This window comes from Hyaena hyaena, unplaced genomic scaffold (genome assembly GCF_003009895.1).
Source record: "Hyaena hyaena isolate Hyena2069 unplaced genomic scaffold, ASM300989v1 scaffold_1663, whole genome shotgun sequence".
NCBI classification, from domain to species: domain Eukaryota; kingdom Metazoa; phylum Chordata; class Mammalia; order Carnivora; family Hyaenidae; genus Hyaena; species Hyaena hyaena.
Genome location: NW_024082295.1, coordinates 52,294 through 72,991, shown reverse-complemented (window position 1 = coordinate 72,991; position 20,698 = coordinate 52,294). Strand labels below are relative to the sequence as shown.

Sequence of the window (20,698 nt, the reverse complement as noted above, 5' to 3'; positions counted from 1 at the left end):
GAATGAAATATTAAAGAATAAATTCTGAGAAGCTACAGAAAGGCATTGCTGTAAGAAAAGCAATAATTCACATTTGGATTTCTTTAATAGCTTCTGCTGAAAACATCTTACATTTTTAATATGATATATAAACTATCTACTTTATGGAAACATACCCTTGATCAAAGCAGGATGTGTGTGTGTGTGTGTGTGTGTGTATGTGTCGTGTGTATGGATATGTGGGCGTTATATGTGTGTATGTGTAGAGTGTGTATATATGTGTGTGGTGAGTATATATGTGCATATGTGTAGTCTGTATATGTCTGTGTGTGTAGTATATATAAATACATATATGTGTATGTGTGTGTATACATATGTGTGTCTGTGTGTGTATATACATATACTACAATGACTGTAACATTTTGACTTTCTATCACTTCTCACTGTCCAAGGCTGTGGATATGCATAAAAATTAGAAAACACTGGAAACATTTTTTAAAATTCAGTACAACCGCTCCCGTAAAGTTCATGTTCTGTTCTTCAAAAGCTTTTTAGTGTGAACTTTCTAACTAGAATCACAAAACAGTTTTCTCAGAAGGCAAGTAAGCCAAATTGAATATTTCTATCTACTGAGTAATATAGAGTATCTCATAGATTTTGGGAATTAATGAGCACTCTGACATTAAATCTGTATCCCCCGCAACCACCCCATTACTAAATACCGCCCCCACTTTTAGACCCTATGGAACAGACATTCCCTTTATACACCATGCTGCCTTTATCTTGGTGGCCTTTCTATTATTGCTGAGTTCAAATCATTTCACTTGTCTATGTACATGTGGTTGTGAATTTTAAAGACCAATTTTGGGCCAGTTGGTTAGTGAAAGCAGCCTCTTCCTTCTTATTTCCACCAGTAAGGTCATATTTCCTCAGCTACATAGAAAGTTCTAAGGTCTATCTTGTTGAAGGTGTCTGCTTGGCCACCTTAGCCACATATTCAGCTATATCATGATCTCTCAATAAAATGCTTTTGAAACTGTACTTGTACTACCCAATCTATTCACTGTAGGATAGAGCTATCAGATAATATAAATACTTTCTCCCAAGTCCCATAGATCCAGTTTCCCTAGAATGAAAAATGAATTTTCTGAACATCATTTTTTTTCTTTTTGCTAAACTTCAGGGTTCTAACCACAGAAACCAAGAATTGATTTTACCTTTCCCTTCTTCCTCTCCTTCCAGAGCCCATCATGGATATGCCTGTCCTCTTACCATGATAACTATGCTATGAGAAGAATGAGCATCTAGGTACCACACCTAGAGCAGACAACAAGTTAGCTAGATCATCGTTGTTTCCATCTACAGCTAATGATGAGAAAGTTAGTTGCCAGTAAGAAAAATTAGGCTACAAACACCAACTTCCCTTAACTTTAATCTATGCTGTCAAATCTGGGCCAGTATACCTCCTCAGGCTTCTCTGCTTATAGGAAACTAGTTAAAATTTCCCAGATAATTGCTTTGTGCTTCTGTGGTCTGTAAGACAAATAAGGAGCCTACTGCTAAATAGCCATTAGACTTGTCAAGTTTGCTTTACTTTGTTATCCATTGATGCAAGTGCTAAACCGATTACTCCATTCTTAAACATTGATAGAGTTCCCTACTCCAATATTATTTTCAGACCACACTCTTTTCTTGACCACAGGGGATACAGCATTGGAACACGGCTAGTGGAAGATTTTTTGGCTCGATCTTGTGTAAGAAGATGCCACAGTTATTCAGAAATTACAGACATAATTGCCCAGGTAAGCACATTTTTAGCTCTTTCAACATGTTTTTAAAAGCTTTGACTTGTCCTCAGTTCTGTGGTTTTCTTCCCTGATTAGATAGGTTCTATCTGTTTTTATCATTAGGTGCTAAGAGATTCTGATCGAAAAGAATTTTATTTTGGCATGGGGATAAAGCTATTGTGAACAGAGATAAATGCTTTTAGGCATTTAAGCGTCTATAGATTTTTCTGAACACGTGGTGTGTGCAAAGTGTATGTCCCACACTGGGAAAAGTGTTTTGAGAGGTAAACAGAAAGGGAATGTAATAGGGCAACCTCATAATATGCATGCCCCAAACCAATTCCTTTGTATAATCATTTTAGCGCATGGAGGAAATAGTCTTTTGCTGTCTCATAGAATATTGTTTTAGCCATTTTATTTCCAAAGCAATGTTTTCCCAAGAGAAAAACAAAATTTCCTGTAAACGTATGTGTTCTAAGAACCTTCACAGCCCTTATACATGAGAGACAACTTGGAATCATCCAAGACTAGCTCAAATCTCTTAGATACAAGATGATATTGGGAAATGCATCCTTAGACAGAATCCCTTTAGTCTGGGAGCCTATGGTTATTAACTTAGGGTTGTTCATTTGTGAGAGACCTGGAAAGTATACATGGGTATGAGATATTTGTAGGATGTAGGTATACCACCGCCGGGTTCTCATAACAGACTTGTGAGGTCAGCCTCGTTCTTTTCTCTCCCGATCCTTGACATTATTATACGTTGTCATACTGACTCTTCACGTGAGTGGCAATAATAGTTTTATATAGGGTTTTGTGATTGTAAATGCAGTTTTACATATTTTTTGTCTTTCACCCTTACATTATCCCTGTGAAGTAAGCAGAGTAGGAGTTGTTCCCATTTTCCAGATAAGAAAGCTGAGTTCCAGAAGGAATATGACAAGAATTGAATATTATTATATATTTAAAAAGTATGCAAAAATACATTGGATTTAAAAATACAATCCAAATGAAAGATTTTTCCCACTTCTTATTATAATTACTCTCATTATTTCATGGCTAATGATAATGTGATTGAAATTGAAACCCAGATCTTCCAGTCTCAGTGTGGTGAGTTTACCACACAACAAAACAGGTTTAAAAATTCTCTTCCCATGTTTGCAGAATATAACTAAAGTAATAAAACAGTCATTTGAAAAATAAAATAACTTTTCATTAGGCCAAATTTATGGGCAATACTACAAAAATCATAGGTGTTTAAATGAAAATATTTGTACTCTATAAATGTAGATGGTTGGGTTCTATTTCTATAAAAATGCCATTGGAATTTTGATGAGGATTGCATTGAATGAATAGATTGCTTTGGATAGTATGGGCATTTTAACAATATTAAACCTTCCAATCTATAAACATGGGATGTCATTCCATTTGTTTGTGTTTTGTTTGATTTCTTTCATCAATGTTTTGTAGTTTTCACTATGCAAATCTTTCATCTTCTTAAGTTTATTCCTGGAATTTTATCCTTTTTTGCTGCAGTGGTAAATGGGATTGTTGTCTTAATTTCTTTTCTGGATAGTTCATTGTTAGTATATAGAAACACAAGTAATTTTTATGTTGGTTTTGTATCCTGCAACTTTGCTGAAATCATTTCTTAGTTCTAACAGCTTTTTTGGTAGAATATTTAGGGGTTTCTCATATTTAGGATGGTATCATCTATGAAAAGAGATAATTTTATGTTTTTCCTTCCAATTTGTATGCCTTTTATTTCTTTCTCTAGCCTAACTACTCTGGCTAGGACTTCAACACTAAGTTGAGTAGAAATGGTGAGATCTTAGAGGAAAAGCTTCCCATTTTCTACCATTGAGTATGGTAATGGGGAAAGAATTGTCTTTTCAATAAATGGTGCTGGAAAAACTGGCTATCCACATGCAAAAGAATGGACTTAGATGCTTACATCATACATAAAAATGAACTCAAATGGATTAAAATGTAAACCTAAAACCCCAAACCGTAAAACTCCTAGAATAAAACAGGGGGAAAGCTTCGTGACATTGGTCTTGGCGTGATTTTATGGATATGGCATCAGAAAGCACAGGCACCAAAAACAGAATAAGGAATTTTAACACAGAGAAGGGGCGGAACTTAGTTACATACTTGCCCACTGATGCTTTGCTTATAATTAGCAGCTTTCATTAAAAGGTCTGGCCTTCAGCAGCATTATCTCATTAATCCTTGTAAACTCTCCTGAGGGGAGGCGGATGTAAAATGTTACAGACTCAGTTTTAGAGAGGAGTGGAGCAAGATCAAAAGAAATTTACCCCATCAAACTGAAAAGCTTCTGCACAGTAAATGATCCACAGAGTGAAAAGGCAACCTAAGGAATAAAAGAAAATATCTGCAAATCAAATATCTAATAAGGAGTTAAGGTCCAAAATAGATAAAGAACTCCTCTAACTCTAGTTTAAAAACTAATAACTGAGTTAGGAAATAAGCCAGGAACTTGACTAGACATTTCTTCAAAAAAAGACATTCAAGTGGCCAGCAGATATGTGTAAAATACTCAAAGTCACTTACCATCAGGGAAATGCAAATCAAAACCACCCTATCACCTCACATCTCTCATATATATGTGTGTGTGTGTGTGTGTGTGTGTGTGTGTGTGTGTGTGTGTGTATATATATTTTTTTTACAAGTTCTGGTGAAAATGTGAAGGGATTGGAACCCTCCACACCACTGATGGGAATTCAAAATGGTGTAGCCCCTGTGGAGAAGTTTGAAAGTTACTCAGAAATTAAATATAGAATTGCCTTAAGGCCTGCCGGCCCTGCTTCTGGGTATTTGTCCCCCCAAAATTGAAACCAGGATCTTGAAGAGATTTTAGCATCCTTATATTCATTGCATCACTGTTCACAATAGCCAAGATGTGGAAAACACCTAAAAGGCCATTGACAGATGACTAGATTAAAAAAATGTAGTTATATACATAGAAGGGAATACTATACTGTCTTAAAAAAAAAAAAAGCCGGGGAGGGGGTTAAATTTTGCAATGTGGAACAACATGGTTGAAGCCAGACACAGAAGGACAAATACTGCATGATTCCACTTAGGTGAAGTATCTAAAATATTCAAATTCATAGAATCAAAGAGGGGCACGGTGGTGCCAGGGGCTGGAGGAGGAGGAAGTGGGAAGTTACTAATCAATGCGCATAAAATGTCAGTCAAGCAAGATGAACGAGCTCTAGAGGTCTGTGGAACAACATTTTATCTGTAGTCAACAATAATATATTGTACACTTATAAATGTATTAAGAGGGTAGATCTCATGCTAAGTGTTCTTATTCCAATTTTTAAAAAGCTTAAAAGAAACAGCTCTGTTTGATATAAAACTAACATGTACAACATTCACTTTCCAAATGTTTCCTTTAAACTTTTTTGTTTCTGATGTCTTGTCAATTTCTATCTGTTCTTTTGTCTTCAACAAACTGGGAAAAAATCCACTTCCGCCTCCTATGCAAGAGTCCTTATCAATGAAGAGATTATTTTATCACCCTTACCCTTGTCTTGTGCAGAGGAGTTGACCCCTGGCCTTTGCAGTTTCTTTCAAGGGCCCAATTTTCTCCCTCTTAACCATTTTCACTTCTACAGCAAAACGTTTTCTTACATGTGGGAATGATGTCACCCAATTCAGAAGCACTTTAACACAGAGGAAGGGGCAGAACTTAGTTACATACTCGCCCACTGATGCTTTGCTTATAATTAGCAGCTTTCATTAAAAGGTCTGGCCTTCGACAGCATTATCTCATTAATCCTTGTAAACTATCCTGAGGGGAGGCAGATGTAAAATGTTACAGAGTCAGTTTTAGAGAGGAGTGGAGCAAGGGCAGAAGAAATTTACCACAGTCATAAGCCCATGGAGCATTGCAGGGTCAGGAATGAAACCTAATTTTGTTGGGCTGCACCCTCAGACCATGCCCTTATACAGAACATCATCCTCACACTCACTTACTCAGCATCTTAACAATTAGCTTTAGGCCCCAAATTGCGCCATCTAGTGGTCTTTAAAGAAATTCCATGGCAGAGGCCAAATCATTGCTCAAAAAAAGTCTGTAATCAGGCCTTATATTTTATGTGAAAAAGAGATGACAGGCTAATTCTAAAATCACATTCCTGCAACACCAAAGTGTATCTATTTTTAAAATATGATTTTGTGGTGATTGGCCCAGCGTACTTCAAACTTTAAGACATATAATTTATAAAAATTGCCAGCAGCATTGTAACATGATATTGAAAAATTTTAATAACGCAGTGTCTTTCTTTAGAAAAGCTCAAAGTACTTGTCACTTTTTGTTTCTTTCTCTTACAAGAGTCTTGTGAAGTACAAACAGTATCTATCATTAGCCACATTTGACTGATGATGTAATTCAGACTTAGGATGATGTCACCACAGTAACATAGTCATAAAAGCCAGTTTAGAATTTAATTTTTCTGAAAAAAAAAGAGAGGGAAGCAAACCATAAGAGACTCTTAAAGATAGAAAACAAACTGAGGGTTGATGGAGGGAGGTGGGGGTGGGTGGGTTAGATGAGTGATGGGGATGAAGAAGGGCACTTGTGATGAGCACTGGGTGTTGTATTCTGAATCACTGAATTCTACTCCTGAAACCAGTATGGCACGGTGTGTTAACTAACTAGAATTTAAATGAAATTTTGAAAATAAAAAAGAATTTAATTTATCTGATCTTAGTCTAGTGCTTTTCCCAAAAATTAATTGTTTTTTAGAAATGTACCTGTGAAGATTTTCTCCTGTTATGACCGTCCTGAGGACACTAAAAATGTGGAATTTTCAGTAGAGTTAACACAGCTGATTTTAGTTGTAGTGATGGAACAGTTGAGAGTTTAAATGTAATCTAACAGGCATAAGTCTCTCAGTTTTTATGAAAGCAAGTCAAAAATACAGTTGTACCTCACTCTGGTCTAAGGTCTAAAGCACATCTCCTTAGTTACACAAAAATATATTTCATGGCTTCCAAATACATTCTTGACAAATGTTTTCCTATTCAGAGAAGTGAATTAGAGACTAACTTAATCCTTTTAAAAAAATGTTTATTTCTTTATATCTGACAGAGAGAGAGAGAGAACAAGCAGGAGAGGGTCAGAGAGATAAAGGGACACACAAAATCTGAAACAGGCTCCAGGTTCTGATCTGTCAGCACAGAGCCCGATGGGAGCCTCAAACCCAGGAACCGGGAGATCATCACCTCAGCCAAAATCAGACACTTAACTGACTGAGCCACCCGGATGCCCCTAAACTTAATCCTTTAAACTCAGGATGATCATAAAGCCTGGGCTTGACAAGAGATAGTCTAACGTTCCCTTTTAAAGGTAATTTAGACTCAAGAAGGTCTCCTCCTCATCGGATGCGGAGAGATAGTCTAAGCGTATCCAATGTCATTGAGATTAAAAGATAAGGGTCCACATCCTGCTCGGCCACATTCCCAATGTGTGACCCTGAGCAAGTTACGTTGACAGCCTGAACCTCAGCTTCCATATCTGTCAGGTGGGACCTCTTTCAGCTGTAGTTTTTCAGATTTTCAGGCTCTGCTTCCCCTCGCCAAAATCTGGAAGTGGAACTATGATCGTAAATAGCTGAGTGTGATGGTTGTAGCTTCCAAAGCCTCCCTCAGAACATTGATGGTGTTTACAACTGCTTGGCTTAGCACAAACTCTGCCCATCAAAGCTGTGAAAGCTTTTTACTGTTAGATCAGTGTCATCATGATGTCATGATAAAAGGTAGAGGGAATTTATAATTTTTCAGTATAAATATCACATCAGGGGTGTTGTCACAGTAAGTTGAAATTTTTAGAGAAAAATATATAATATATAAACAACATAAAAAGACTTGTAAAACTTGAAATTCCAATCTTTAGGTCAAAAAATTGAACCCCAGTATATTGTCCTTAGAAATTCTGAAAAATAAAAATGAGATCTTTTCCTCCTAATACTATAAATTGATATTTTACCTTAATTAAATAATGTGTGCAATGATTTTTTTTGGTGAGTGATAGAAAATCAATGAAATAATTGAAAGGACGCATTCATAGGAGGCAACATGAGTAAGAATGCCTAAAGCAGGGAGGGAAATCTAAATGGTGAATGTTGTAAGCAGAAACGCTAAGGCAAAAGATTTAGGAACATAATCCAGAGGGGAACTTGAATGGCAGAGGGATTTTTTAAAACTGGATGACCGTTTTATTTCAAGAAATTGGTCCGTTTAAGATGAGAGTTGAGACTATCCAGAAGGGTTTTGGTAAATCACATTGGCCTTATTTCTTTTATCTTGCTTCTGATCTGTATGCACAAAACTACCAGGGCTGAATCTATGCAAGTAATTCAAATATTTTGAAGCCTAAAACTCCTGAGTCAGTTGAGAATGGTGGGAGTTCCATGGCCATAGAGTTGCAGTCTCCAATACAGATTTGTACTCAGAAGCACTGATGTTTTGCTTCTACGGGACATACAGATGATTTTATTAGACACTTTCAGAGGGGTGTGCCATGGCTGCAGAGGTGGATCAGTGAGGGCCCCGTCAGGAGACAGACACCACACAATCATTTCAATAAGGAAGGTTTAACATGAAACATTACTAACTATTTGCAGGGGACTAGCTACTAATAAAGGGAAAAAATGCTACAGAATATCCTAGTGCTAAGAGAGACTACCCAAAGAAAAAACACATTTTGCAGAGGGCCTCTCTTCCCAAGGCTGAGGTTCAAACAGCTTTGGCGACATGCGATTGCAGCCCATGGATGCTGAAAAGGGCCTCTGCATTGTCAAGCTGAGATGGGGGAGTAGGGAATTATGGATCAAAACTGGTAAGCAGAAATCCCTCACTGGGGGAAAAGGGGACTGAGGCTGGCAGTGAGGAAACCTTGAAATCATGACCAGAACGGAGAAGCGAGTGCCATGGGTATACCAGGCACTGCCAGTCACCATTTCCAGTAAGAGGAAACCAAGAAAAGGTGCCCCAGAGCCAAGAAGAGAAGTCTGTCCTCCTGCTGCATCCCTAGAGACCCTTCTCCTGGCAAAGGAGGAATGTTTGCAAGATCTATCTCCAGCATCACAAGCAAGGCGATGATGAGTCGGTTTGGAGCTGAGAGGCAATAATCTGACAACTAGCACAGAAGGCCTGAATCAGTGGGACTGTTACGTACATCTCCATGGCCGTTGTTTACTTTGGTGGCCTCCCGTTTGACCCTAACCAGATGGTTGCCCACACAGGAGCTATTCTCACCTCTAAGGGTAAGAAGCTGGCCAGTAGAAGGGAGGTGTGATGAGAAGGGAAGCCGCATTCTTCTCCTAACAGGGTGACATCAGCCAGCTTTTTGCAAATGGAGATGAAAAACAGACTGGAGAGCACCATTTTCAATATGCAAACTTCTGAAATAAAGACTCTCCGTTAAACACTGAAATTTATTAAATACAGCTACTGGCTCTTTACGAATTTCTCTGTAGCCAGATCTGTTCTCCCTCCCATACCTATAATGTCCTCTCTCCATTTATTGCTGTTAGAAGTGCCATTAAATGACATTCTGAGCCAAGAACTCCAGAATACGACTGGCTAACAGCTTGTGCTCTCTTCCCTAGAAGTCCAAAGAAGTGAGATACAAGGCACAATAGTAGATTGACACTTCAGCTGCCCCCCAGTGAAAGGTATACCAAGGTTTAGGCTTACCCTCTGTATTAGGGCTTCATAAGCTTTAAATGGACCAGGTCCATTTTCTGAGAGGAGGGAGGCAAGAGTCGCAATCATAATAAGTAAACAAACATGACAGAACAACTTTGGAAAGGTAAGGGAATCAATGAGCGCCCTTACCTAGAACATTTTCATTGTGAAAAAAGAACCATATACGTCTGAATTTTAGCTTAAAGTTTTAGTCTATGAAACACAGTTTTACTGTGTTTTGTGCCTGCTGCTCCTCCAACTCTTCCAAGAATTTGCTATGGACCAACTTTTTTTGGTATTTATTCCTATTCTCCATCTAACTGGAGCCAAAGTATTTTACAAAGAATGGAAACAAAATAGAGTTTTCTTGGTTACTTTGATTTGACACTTGAGTAAAGTTATCTTTCATCTCTGGGAAATTTCATTTCTCCATCCTGTCTGTAAGCTTTTCAAAAGGAGGCATAATTTCAAACATTCTTGGGGTTTGGCCCGTGGTGCCATCGCAAAGCGGTACATTGTAGACATTCATTAAAAATTGTCCAAATGAATTTCGAAAACATTTGTAGACCTTTTCCCTTGTGTGCACACTGCTGCTCCTCTTGTTCTGTCCAGGAGAGGGCAGTGGTCCACATTCATCTACAAATTAAAGCCTGCCTTTAGTCCAGCCCTGGCTTCTACCACCTGCAGAAGCTCTCTTATGGCAAGCAATTTTTACCACATAGAAAATCCAGTGCTCCACAGGATGTCGTATGTGAGTGATGGATCACAGGAATCTGCTCCTGAAGCCAAGGCTACACATGTTAGGTAACTTGACAATAAATTATAAGGAAGAAATAAGGAAAGTAAGAAAGAAAGAGAGAGAGAGAGACAGAGAGACAGAGAGGAAAGAAGGAAGGAAAGAAGGAAGAAGAGAAAATGGCACATTAAGCCACAAACTGGAAAGAAAGAAAGAATGAGAGAGAGTGAGAGAGAGAGAGAGAGAGAGATTCCAGTGCTCCAAGAGCGTCTGGTGGCTCATAATAGCCAATCTACAATAACAAGATTAGAAGTGCCGTAGGATCCTGGACAGGAAAATATTCTCATTAAATAATGGACAGTGATCTCATTTTTATAATTTTATTGAAATGTTCATCCCCACCCCCACCCCCACCAATGTATATGACTGTAGAAAGTTTCAGGAGAAGAGAGAGATTCAGTCTTGCTTCTTTGAGGTCAATTGTGATTGCAAAACGCAAGCATTAAATAGATAATCAAATCATTAGATAGTACATTTCACTTAACTTACTCAACAGGCATATGTCACTTCCAGTTTAAGGGCAAATAGAAAGTACAGTTATACCTTTCTCTAGTCTAAGATCTAAAAACATCTCCTTAGTTGCCCAAAAATATATTTCATACTTTCCAAAACCATTTATAAGATTTCATTACTAAGAGAAGCTAATTAGAGAGAGAATTGACCATTTAAATAAATCATATCCATTATTATAGAAAATATTTGAAATGTATCCTAAAATTCATCATGGAGCCAAATTTTGTTTAGTATTTGCATTATGTCAGGTCATAGTGGCTGATGGTCTGGGACACACCGTCTAGGCCCCAGAGAAGAGCAGAAGTCGGGAAATCCCTCAGTCTACTCTGTCGTGTCGGCAGCAGGCACCTGTGGTTCCTTGCTCCAGTCCTCGTCATCTTGGTGACTCAACTATTCTCTGCTGGTTTTGCTCTTACAGCCACCTGCTAACATCTTTCTATTCTTTATCTTCTCTCCACCTCAGTGACTCTGCTGCCTCAGGACTTCTGCTTACTCTCCTTTAGTCTCTTCTCTCTGGGTGTCTTTGTCTTCTGTGAGTCTCTGTGTCTCATATTCAAAGTCCCAAAAAGAGCCTCTGACCTGTCCTCTGTGAGTACAGATCTTCTGTGCCACACATCTTCTGGCCTGTAGCCAAGCTGTAGACTGACTGCCCAGGCTCTCAAATGCCCATCCTAGTCAATTATCTGTGACCAGAATGGCAGTGTAACGAGACACAGAATCTGGCCATCAAGAAAGGGTTTTGGGTACGAAAAACATTCTGAGATTTCCCAAAACGGTGCAAAGCAATTGGCAAACCATGTTCTTCCTGTCTAGGAAACTAACACCATTTATTTATGAGTCTTACTTTACCTATGAACCCTGGACTTGTGTTATTTGTCTTACTGATGCTGGTGTTTGTTTTCCTTTATTCCAGAGGCTAGAATTCCTGTATAGAAGAGTATAGAAGGCTCCATTTAGAATGCTAATGATTGAAATAGAATTGTCTTTGTTATGTATTTTGCAGGTAATAATCTAGTAAGCAAACTTTAAACAAAAATGCTGCCTTTGGGAAGCAATCTGAGCCAAACCACATTATTTGTTGAAAATAAATATTTAGACCATTAGCAAGAATGAATGTGGGGGGCTGTGGTATGTTTCTCAGAACAATAAATTTAGACGGAAGCTTCAGTGAAAGGGAGTCGGCCAGATTCTCCTAAGAAAATGATGTTGCGCTACAACAGACAGTGTTAAGTTTTCTTTTGAATTTATTATAGAGGAACCAATCGTAAGAATTTGTTCTGGTCCTCTAATCCCATGGGGCTTTTGCCTTTGTTTCTTTTTCTAAATCTTTTTCAGTCCCTCCTCTTGGTATTCTGTGTCCTTTCAGAAATGTTACCAGAGATGATCTGATTTTTTATGTGAGTAGGAAAACTGCCCAGGTGAAATGAACTTGAGCCAGGCCATGCAAGACAGAGATGTCAGCAGATCTTAGGGTTTTTTTTTTCTTTCTCTTAAAAACACAACAAAACAGGTTTTATTCCTAATAATTCTGTATTTTCCTGTCCCTCCTTTCTTTTTTCTGATTGTATTTGGCTTCCTCCATTTTCTAACCAAGGTACATGTTTAAAAGGACTACTTTCAAAAAAAATTAATAAAAAAAATAAAAGGACTACTTTCCCTAAAAGCCCTATTTCACAATTCTGGATGTAAGCCTGAGTGTAATGCACCCAGTACAATGCACAACACTTGAATTGTATCGACATCGTGATTCTATGCACAAAATCAGGAGACTTTTTCTCAGTCCCTTGAATGTCCTTTTTAAAAAACCAGGATGAAAATTTAAATCTCAGGTTTAAAATTGCCTCCGTTCCCACCCCCACCTCCCCTATTTCCCCCATTCCCCACACCCCCTGACACACTCTCCTCCTCCTTATGCACAACTTACTTGAAGGGATAGACTAAGAAATGCAGCCTGAATGGCATAGAATAAAGGGAAAACCTGGAACCTTATTATTATTAGGCACCCCCTGCCCTTTGTTAAAATCTCTCATTGATGTGTACGTCTGGTTTTTGCTCATGATCTTCTCAAAAGGTGACTCATCTCATCGGGGCTGGGAGCACCTCACTGCCCCTGCCTCGCTGTCAGCATCATATGCCCTGCCTCAGCCTTCTGCCTTCCAGGACATGAAATGGAGGCTCTGTGACCCCCCACACAGATGCTCACGGAGGGAAACTTCCATTCAGCTCAGATCTGCTCTGCCTCAGGCAACTCAATGCTGTAGGCAAAAAAATCTCTAGGCAACCTGGATAATCCGGGGTGAGAAACTGGGAGAGGTGGAGGGAGGTTACTTCCACCGATTTCACCTACATCAGACAGCCGATAGTTTTGGCTGTCAGTTCAGAGATTCTCCCCACCCCATCCTAAAATATTTAGGTGTCTTGCCACTGTTTTATACTAGAATAATCTGTAAATAGATGTTTGAGACGGTGGCCATGATTGTATGTGCTTCTCACCTCCACCCAGAAGACTGAAGTGGGAAACTGAGATACTGGAATGGCAGAGTCCTCAGAGTCTAGGTTGGATTTGGGACCCAGGCATTCTTCACCATGTGACCTGTGTGGGGAGCTGAGGGAGTGGGGAGAAAATGAGTGAAGAGCTCAGGGATTAATCCAAAGGGTCTGGACAGAACTAGAGAGTGAGTGTTCATAGGTGACAGGATGTGACTGGAGACTGGGTCACAGAGAGTAGTTTCCAGTACAGTGGGGGGGTGGGGGTAGGGGGTGGAGGAAGGCAGGAGCGGGTGCTGGATCCCTAGGGTAAAGCACTGTAGGTGGCTTCAGCCTCAACACCTTTCTAGGATTACCATTTCTTTTCATCCCTCAACCGAACAATGGAAGCTAATCAGATTAAGCCTAAATAGAACATCTTTCTTTTTTTTTTTTAATTTAGGTCCAAATGAGTTAACATATAGTATAATAATAATTTCAGGAATAGAATTTAGTGATTCAGCACATACATATAACACCCAGTGATCATCACAACAAGTGTCCTTTTTAATGTCCCTCATCCATCTAACCCATCTCCCCACCCAACACCCCACCAGCAACCCTCAATTTATTCTCTGTATTTAAGAGTCTCTTATGGTGTATCTCCCTCTCTGTTTTTATCTTATTTTTCTTCCCTTCCCCTATGTTCATCGGTTTTGTTTCTTAAATTCCACATATGAATGAAATCATGTATTTGTCTTTCTCTGACTGACTTATTTCACTTAATATAATACACTCTAGTTCCATCCATGTTGTTGCAAGATTTCATTCTTTTTCATCACCGAGTAATATTCCATTGTGTATATATCTCACATCTTCTTTATCCATTCATCAGTTGATGGACATGGACATTTCAGCTCTTTCCATACTTTGGCTATTGTCAGTTGTGCTGCTATAAACATTACGGTGCATGTGCTCCTTCCAAACAGCATTCCTGTATCCTTTGAATGAATACCTAGTAGTACAATTCCTGGTTCAAAGGGTAGTTCTGTTTTTAATTTTTTGAGGAATTTCCATACTGTTTTTCCAGAGTGGCTGTACCAGTTTGCATTCCCACCAGCAGTGCAAAAGGATTCCTCTTTCTCTGCATCCTTGCCAATATTGGTCATTGCCTGAGTTGTTAATGTTAGCCATTCTGATGAGTGTGAGGTGGTATCTCATTGTAGTTTTGATTTATGGTTTCCCTGTTGATGAGTGATGTTGAGCATCTTCTCATGTGTCTGTTAGCCATCTGGATGTCTTCTTTGTAAAAGTGTCTATTCATGCCTTCTCACATTTTCACTGAATTATTTGGTTTTTGTGTGTTGAGTTTGATAAGTTCTTTATAAACTTTGGATACCAGCCCTTTATCTGTTATGTCATTTGCAAATATCTTCTCCCATTCTCTCACATTGTAGATACAGAATCTGTCAATCTTTGCTATTAACTACTATTTTTCAAAGGCTAATTTACAAGTTAGTGTTAGGAACCTATGGAAGGCTTTACTTTTTCCACTTTTTCCAACATATAATATGAAAATAAGTGGGAGCCCTTGATAAACAGGGGCTGAATTCCATGGAAGTCACAGCACAGCACCACACAACATTCCAGAGAAGGCTAGCCTCACAGCCAGCTGAATGTCAGGCCATTTTCCTACTGAGTAACATTTGTGAGTGGGAAAGAGGGGAGTAGAAAAAAAATTAAATGGGAAGAAAAACACTTTCTAGTCATAAAATTCTCCATATTTAAAAAAAAACAATGAATATTAACAGCAGAAGGAACTCATCAAGTATTTTGAGAAATCTTCCCATTTGAGCCAGAAATATAGCAGAGAGATTATTAAAACTAAGAAACTTGTTTAAAGAAATATAACCATGTAGGCTTAATTCTCTCTTCTGGGTAGACAAGAACTGCCTTACATAAACACCCACATACTAGATCTATTCCCCTTTGTACCTCTGGGAGGGGTGAGAGAAGAAAAGCGTAGGAAGTCTTCTTTTGTGGAAAAGCATGTGTGTACATAGCCACAAGGTCTGTGGATTCTGCAGACTGATCAGGCCTAACCCAGCAGATCACATACTCATGGCAGAGTTCCAATATGAAAGCAGGGCACCTGCAGGGAAATAACCCATAAGCTTTTATTATGACTACATTTGTGTTGTATTATTTTTCCTTTAGTCACAAAGAAGTGTCTCTTAAGGCTCAGTTGTTAGTAAATTCTGCTGATTATGCCCCCTTACCTGTGAATGTGCATTGTCCAGTTCTGTTTATGATCAGGTCTTACAGGAAATCTGGCTGTATCTAGGTGTCTTTCCTCCCTGGCACTATTGCCGGAGATGCTCCAGGGGAAAGTTTTCAGTGTTCCAGGTATCTCAGCACATGAAAATCTAAGCTGTCCTAACTTTCCATTGGAGAGTCTCGGTTTTCTTTTTCTTAGCTCATTTGGATGAGATTCATGAGAACCTCGCTTATGAAACAAACCAAAGTGTGTGCATTGAAAATAGCAGTAGTGTTAGGCATATTTTGTTAATGTAGCTATTGACAATGAAATTTCTTACCAGGAGATGAAAACTGCTGAGGAAATACTGTGGGGAACCAAATCTCAAACGCTAAAGCAAGGTGCATCTGGGCCTACGGATTCAGAGACACTGGGGAAGACATTCACACTCTGGGGCCTCCCTGCTTAGTGCCTTCATGTCAGAAGGAAGATTCTGTCCCAACCTACCCTGACCTCTCAGGGATACTCCAGGGTATTGGCTCTCAATCTTTATTGCCCTATACAATCACCTACAGCTTTTCAAAAACAAAAACAAAAACAACCCAGGCCCTACTTTTGACCAATTGAGTGGTGGTCTCTGGAAACAAGACTCAAGCACCAAAACTTTGAAAATGCTCCTCAAGTGATCTTCATGTGCATCTGCTGATATAAAGCAAGAGTTTACAAACTGTGTTCCTTGGTTTGTGCTCTGGGTGATTGCTATAAAGGCAGGGAGGTGTGTGAGGGCTGCGATTCCTCTAGACCCTCAGTCCAAATTCTTCCAGAATTGCCTCTCATTTTATCTCTTTTGAGTGTTTCCAATAAAAGAAAATGTCATTGGAAACAAAGGAGGTAGTCTTGGTTGAAACAAAGCCCACCCCATCAGGGGCTGGGATGACTAGCTTATCTCTTGGGAAGGAGGTGGGGAGGGAAGCCCCATCTTCTAGGACATTCACTCCAAAGAAGATGGAAACTGATCAAACACTGCTGTGACTGTGTATTTTTTAAACTATTTATTTCCTATACAGGGTCAGTGAGACTCATTCATAGTTAGCCAGGGGTTTAAGGAAGTGAACTTTTTAAAAACACCAATTGTCACCCCTCATGTTTCCTCCCATGCGACAGAAAACAAACAAACAAACAAACAAACAGGGAGAAATAAACTTGTTCTGTTGATACCATCAGCAATCATTATTAATACAGACACACATCCATTCATATTAAAATCTAGGAACAAAATGTTGTTACAGTGCGACTAGAAACCATTTTATGTGTTATGTACGCTGCCCAAAGGTGCATATACTTTGAGGTATTATTCTTAAGCAGAATTACTCATATCATCTGAGTTCATACTTATCTTACCTTGTCGTATTCATGGAAATGATTTGGAGAATGTGATTAGATGAAATAACTAATTCATTTTCTCCATTTTCATTTTAGTTTAATTATAATTTAAAACTTTAAAAGATTTTTCTGTAGCATCAGTGCAGCTGTATGGTCAGGAAATTTGTAAAAAGATGGCTAGTCATACGGACCGACAGACAGGCTCTAAAGATATAAAAATTAGACCTTATAGACTATTCTAAATCTTTTATGATCTTTACATTGCTGAAGATCCTTCTTTATCAATTATCATTTTAAAAAATTTTAATGTGTATTTTTGAAGGAGGGGCAGAGAGAGGGAGACACAGAATCTGAAGCAGGCTCCAGGCTCTGAGCTGTCAGCACAGTGCCCAACGCAGGGCTCAAATTCACGAACTATGAGAACATGACCTGAGTTGAGTTCTGATGCTTAACCAACTGAGCCACCTAGGTGCCCCAATTATTATTTTTATCTAAGGAAATATTAGGAAGTTGACCCTATTGATATAGTGAACCAGAAGCATAGTTTGAGCACAGCTATCCCAAATGATCTGGAAACCCAAAGTAGAAAAGAATGGGAAAGAGGAGAGGAACATTGGAGCTGGACATCAATTGCCAGGAGTACAGCAAGAAGCCTATTGATGGACATCATGTGCTACTGGCTATAAGATTTAGGACAGAAGAGTTGAAAGAAACTCAGAGATGTAATAATCCAACACTCTAATTTTACAAATGAGAAAACATGCTTTTAAGGTTAAATAAAAACTTGATACTACACCAACATGAGACAACATTTATGTGGTGGAAGTTAAGAGATCAGACAAATCCAGGTCCAAATTTAGTCTCTATTCTCTTACCCGTGGCTTAACCTTGATTTTTTTGAACTTTAGTGTTATTCATAAAAATAGAAACAATAATATATCCTCCCCAGTGTGCTCGGAAATTTTAATTTTAATCATATGTAAAGTATCCAGCACATAATAGGATTTCAGTAAACATTAATTCTGCCTTTCCTCCTTAGCGGAAATGCAAATTTTAGAATATTATCTCTCTTACAGGAATGCAAATGTTCTTCCTGCATAGTTCAATTTTAACCAACTGAACACTAGAAATATTATGTGAAGCTGCCTAAAAGCAGATATCCTTCCAAACTCAAATATGACATTTTGTACTTGTAATAAGTATTTTGCAATACTTGTAATAAGTATTTTGTGGGTGTAAGAGCCCTTGCCTTGCCTGCCTCTAATGAAGATTGCTTCCCTCCATACTCAGGCTCGCACCTCGGTAGCTCAGCTTGCCCTTTTCTCTCTCTTAAAGTCTCATTATGTCTTAGGACACATTTTGAAGCTGGTGGTATAAATGATGAGAACTGGAGCCAGATCCTTTCTTATGTCAGTTCCTTGGAGCAGTGCTGGCTCCCATGGGCATTTTGGGAAATGTTGGGATTGGGTTGAATATATGATACCAATCAAGGCAGCAACCACACAGAGATATCATCCTTGCATCACGTGCATAAGAGGCACATGTACAGATACACAGCTGCTTGCTCTTCACCTCATAGGTCAGGGGCTCCCAATGCTAAAAAGTCAAGGATGGACTCTATTCTAGTTGCATGGGCAGACTGAAGGGAAAAGGAGGGTAGGAATAGATAAAACAAGAATCAAGACCACAAGATTAACTTAGTTTTTTCAAATTATTATTAAATTACTGAAATTCCAATAGGAAGATAGCAATGGCTTCGTTCTGAATTCAAAACCACAAGGTTTCTTGGAAATCATGTAGCTCAACGTGGAGAATAAAAGAAAATTCACAAACTCTGTGTTCTTGAAACAAAAGAATGTTTCTCCATAATGCAGGAGTATACGTTAGAGTGGGGAAAACTGATCCAAAAGATCCATCTGAAGGCATAGTTAGTATCTTTAAGGACTTTAAATATATGAAAATATAGGCCAAAGCATAGTGTTAGAAATAAGTCAGGATGGCATTGGATTTTTCCTTAGCAACATCCAGTGACAAAAGAAAATGGACTAACATTTAAAATTTACTCAAGTAGAGAAAGTGTGAACCAGCTAAGCTGTTCTTCAAGTAGAGAGCAGGCCAGCATTTGAACATCTAAGAATTCAGGGAATAGTGTTCCTGAGAACCTTTTCTGAGAATGATACCAGAGGGTAAAATCCAGGCAAGCAGGAGTTGATTGACAACCCTTCAGCAGAAGAATTGAAGTGAGCATATAACTCATCTCATTGCATAACTATTATGAAATTTTTCAAGCATGCACAGAGGTAAAGACAATGTATTATAAATCCCATGTACTTGCTATCCAGCTTCAATAAGTGTCAATCTTTTGCCAATCTTGTTTCATTTTTCAGCGACCTCCCCTTTTCTGTGCCAAAATATTTTAAAGAAAATTCTAAACATTATGCTAATCCACACAGAAACATTTCAATATCCACCTCTAACTGGTAAGGACTTTAAAATACATATTTAAACTACCATGTTATTGTTATACATAACATGGCATATATTTTATATACAGGCCTATAACTTATAATATTATTATATATAATTCCCTGAAATCATCTAATATCCATTAAATACCCATTTATATTTCCCTAAATAGCACAAAGACACCCTGTTGTAGTTGGCTATATGAAATAGGTTACACTTAAGGCCCATATGTTGCTTCTGGTTGTTATGTCTCTTGTGTCTCATTTTTTCTCCTTTTTTATGCCATTGGTCTGTGGAAAACTGGGTCATGTGTCAGATAGAATGTCCTATATTATAGATTTACTTTGTTGCTTCCTCATGGTGCTAATTAACTTGCAGATTTTTTTGCCTGTATCCCCTATAAAGTGATAATTGAGTCTAAATATTTGATTAGATTCAGACTTCATTTCCTAGAAAACAATATTTGACCAGTGACACTGTGTACTTACTCTTGCACTGCACAGCATAAGGGGGCACAGACTATCTGGCAGTGCCATTTTTCAGGATGCTAAGGGAGATAAGTGGCCCCTCATGGGGCACAGTCCCCTTCCCACTATGCTTTCACCTAGTAGTTTAGAATTCATTATTTATTGTATAGATCCATTACATCATTAGGGGTTGAAAAATGATTATTTTCTAATTCTGAAAAGCTCTACAAAGAATAAAATAATAAAAGTAGAGTGATATAAAATTGATGTGCTTAAAGAAATACTTTTTTCATGTACTGGAATATGACTTAGAAGATATCATGGGAAAAAGAAACCATTGACTATAGCGGAAAAGAAGAAAGTCTACAAATACAGGAAGCTTACAAAATGTGTGAGGAAATCTTTAAAATATTTCCAAAGGACAAAAGGTGGCCTTGAATAAATGGAAAATAAGTGGAAAGGCACCCCATGCTCCCAGACAGGTTGACAACAACACAACAAAGGTGTCTAATTCAGTGGCTTCAGAGTAGAGCCCAAGATTCTGAATCTCTTTTCGCCTGCCTTCCCCAGCATGGCCTGCTTCGTGCTTTAAGGCAGTTCTCAAGATGTGATCTCTGGGCCTACAACATGAGCATCACCTGAGAACTTGGTTACAAATGCAAATTCTCTTGCCTCACCCCAGACCTACCAAACGGGACACTCTGGTATCAGCAGTCTCCGTGTTAACAAGCCCTTCGGATGGTTTTCACATGAGCTGGAAGTTTGAGAACTGCTATCTCTAGTGCTTCGAAAATTTAAGTTGCATAGGAATCACCTAAGACGCTGCTAAACGGAAGACTTGATTCAGCGGGTCTGCGATGGG

At 38.6% G+C, this 20,698-nt stretch overlaps 1 protein-coding gene across 3 annotated transcripts in view; it reads left to right on the top strand.

Annotated features, from left to right (window-relative positions):
* TRAPPC3L (trafficking protein particle complex 3 like) overlaps positions 1-20,698 on the top strand; it is a 62,654-nt gene that overhangs the window by 27,728 nt on the left and 14,228 nt on the right. For all 3 annotated transcript variants that reach the window (XM_039224537.1, XM_039224536.1, XM_039224535.1), the window contains one exon: positions 1,682-1,781. In XM_039224537.1, the coding sequence (XP_039080468.1) occupies positions 1,682-1,781 (100 nt within the window). The remainder of the gene's footprint in view (positions 1-1,681; positions 1,782-20,698) is intronic.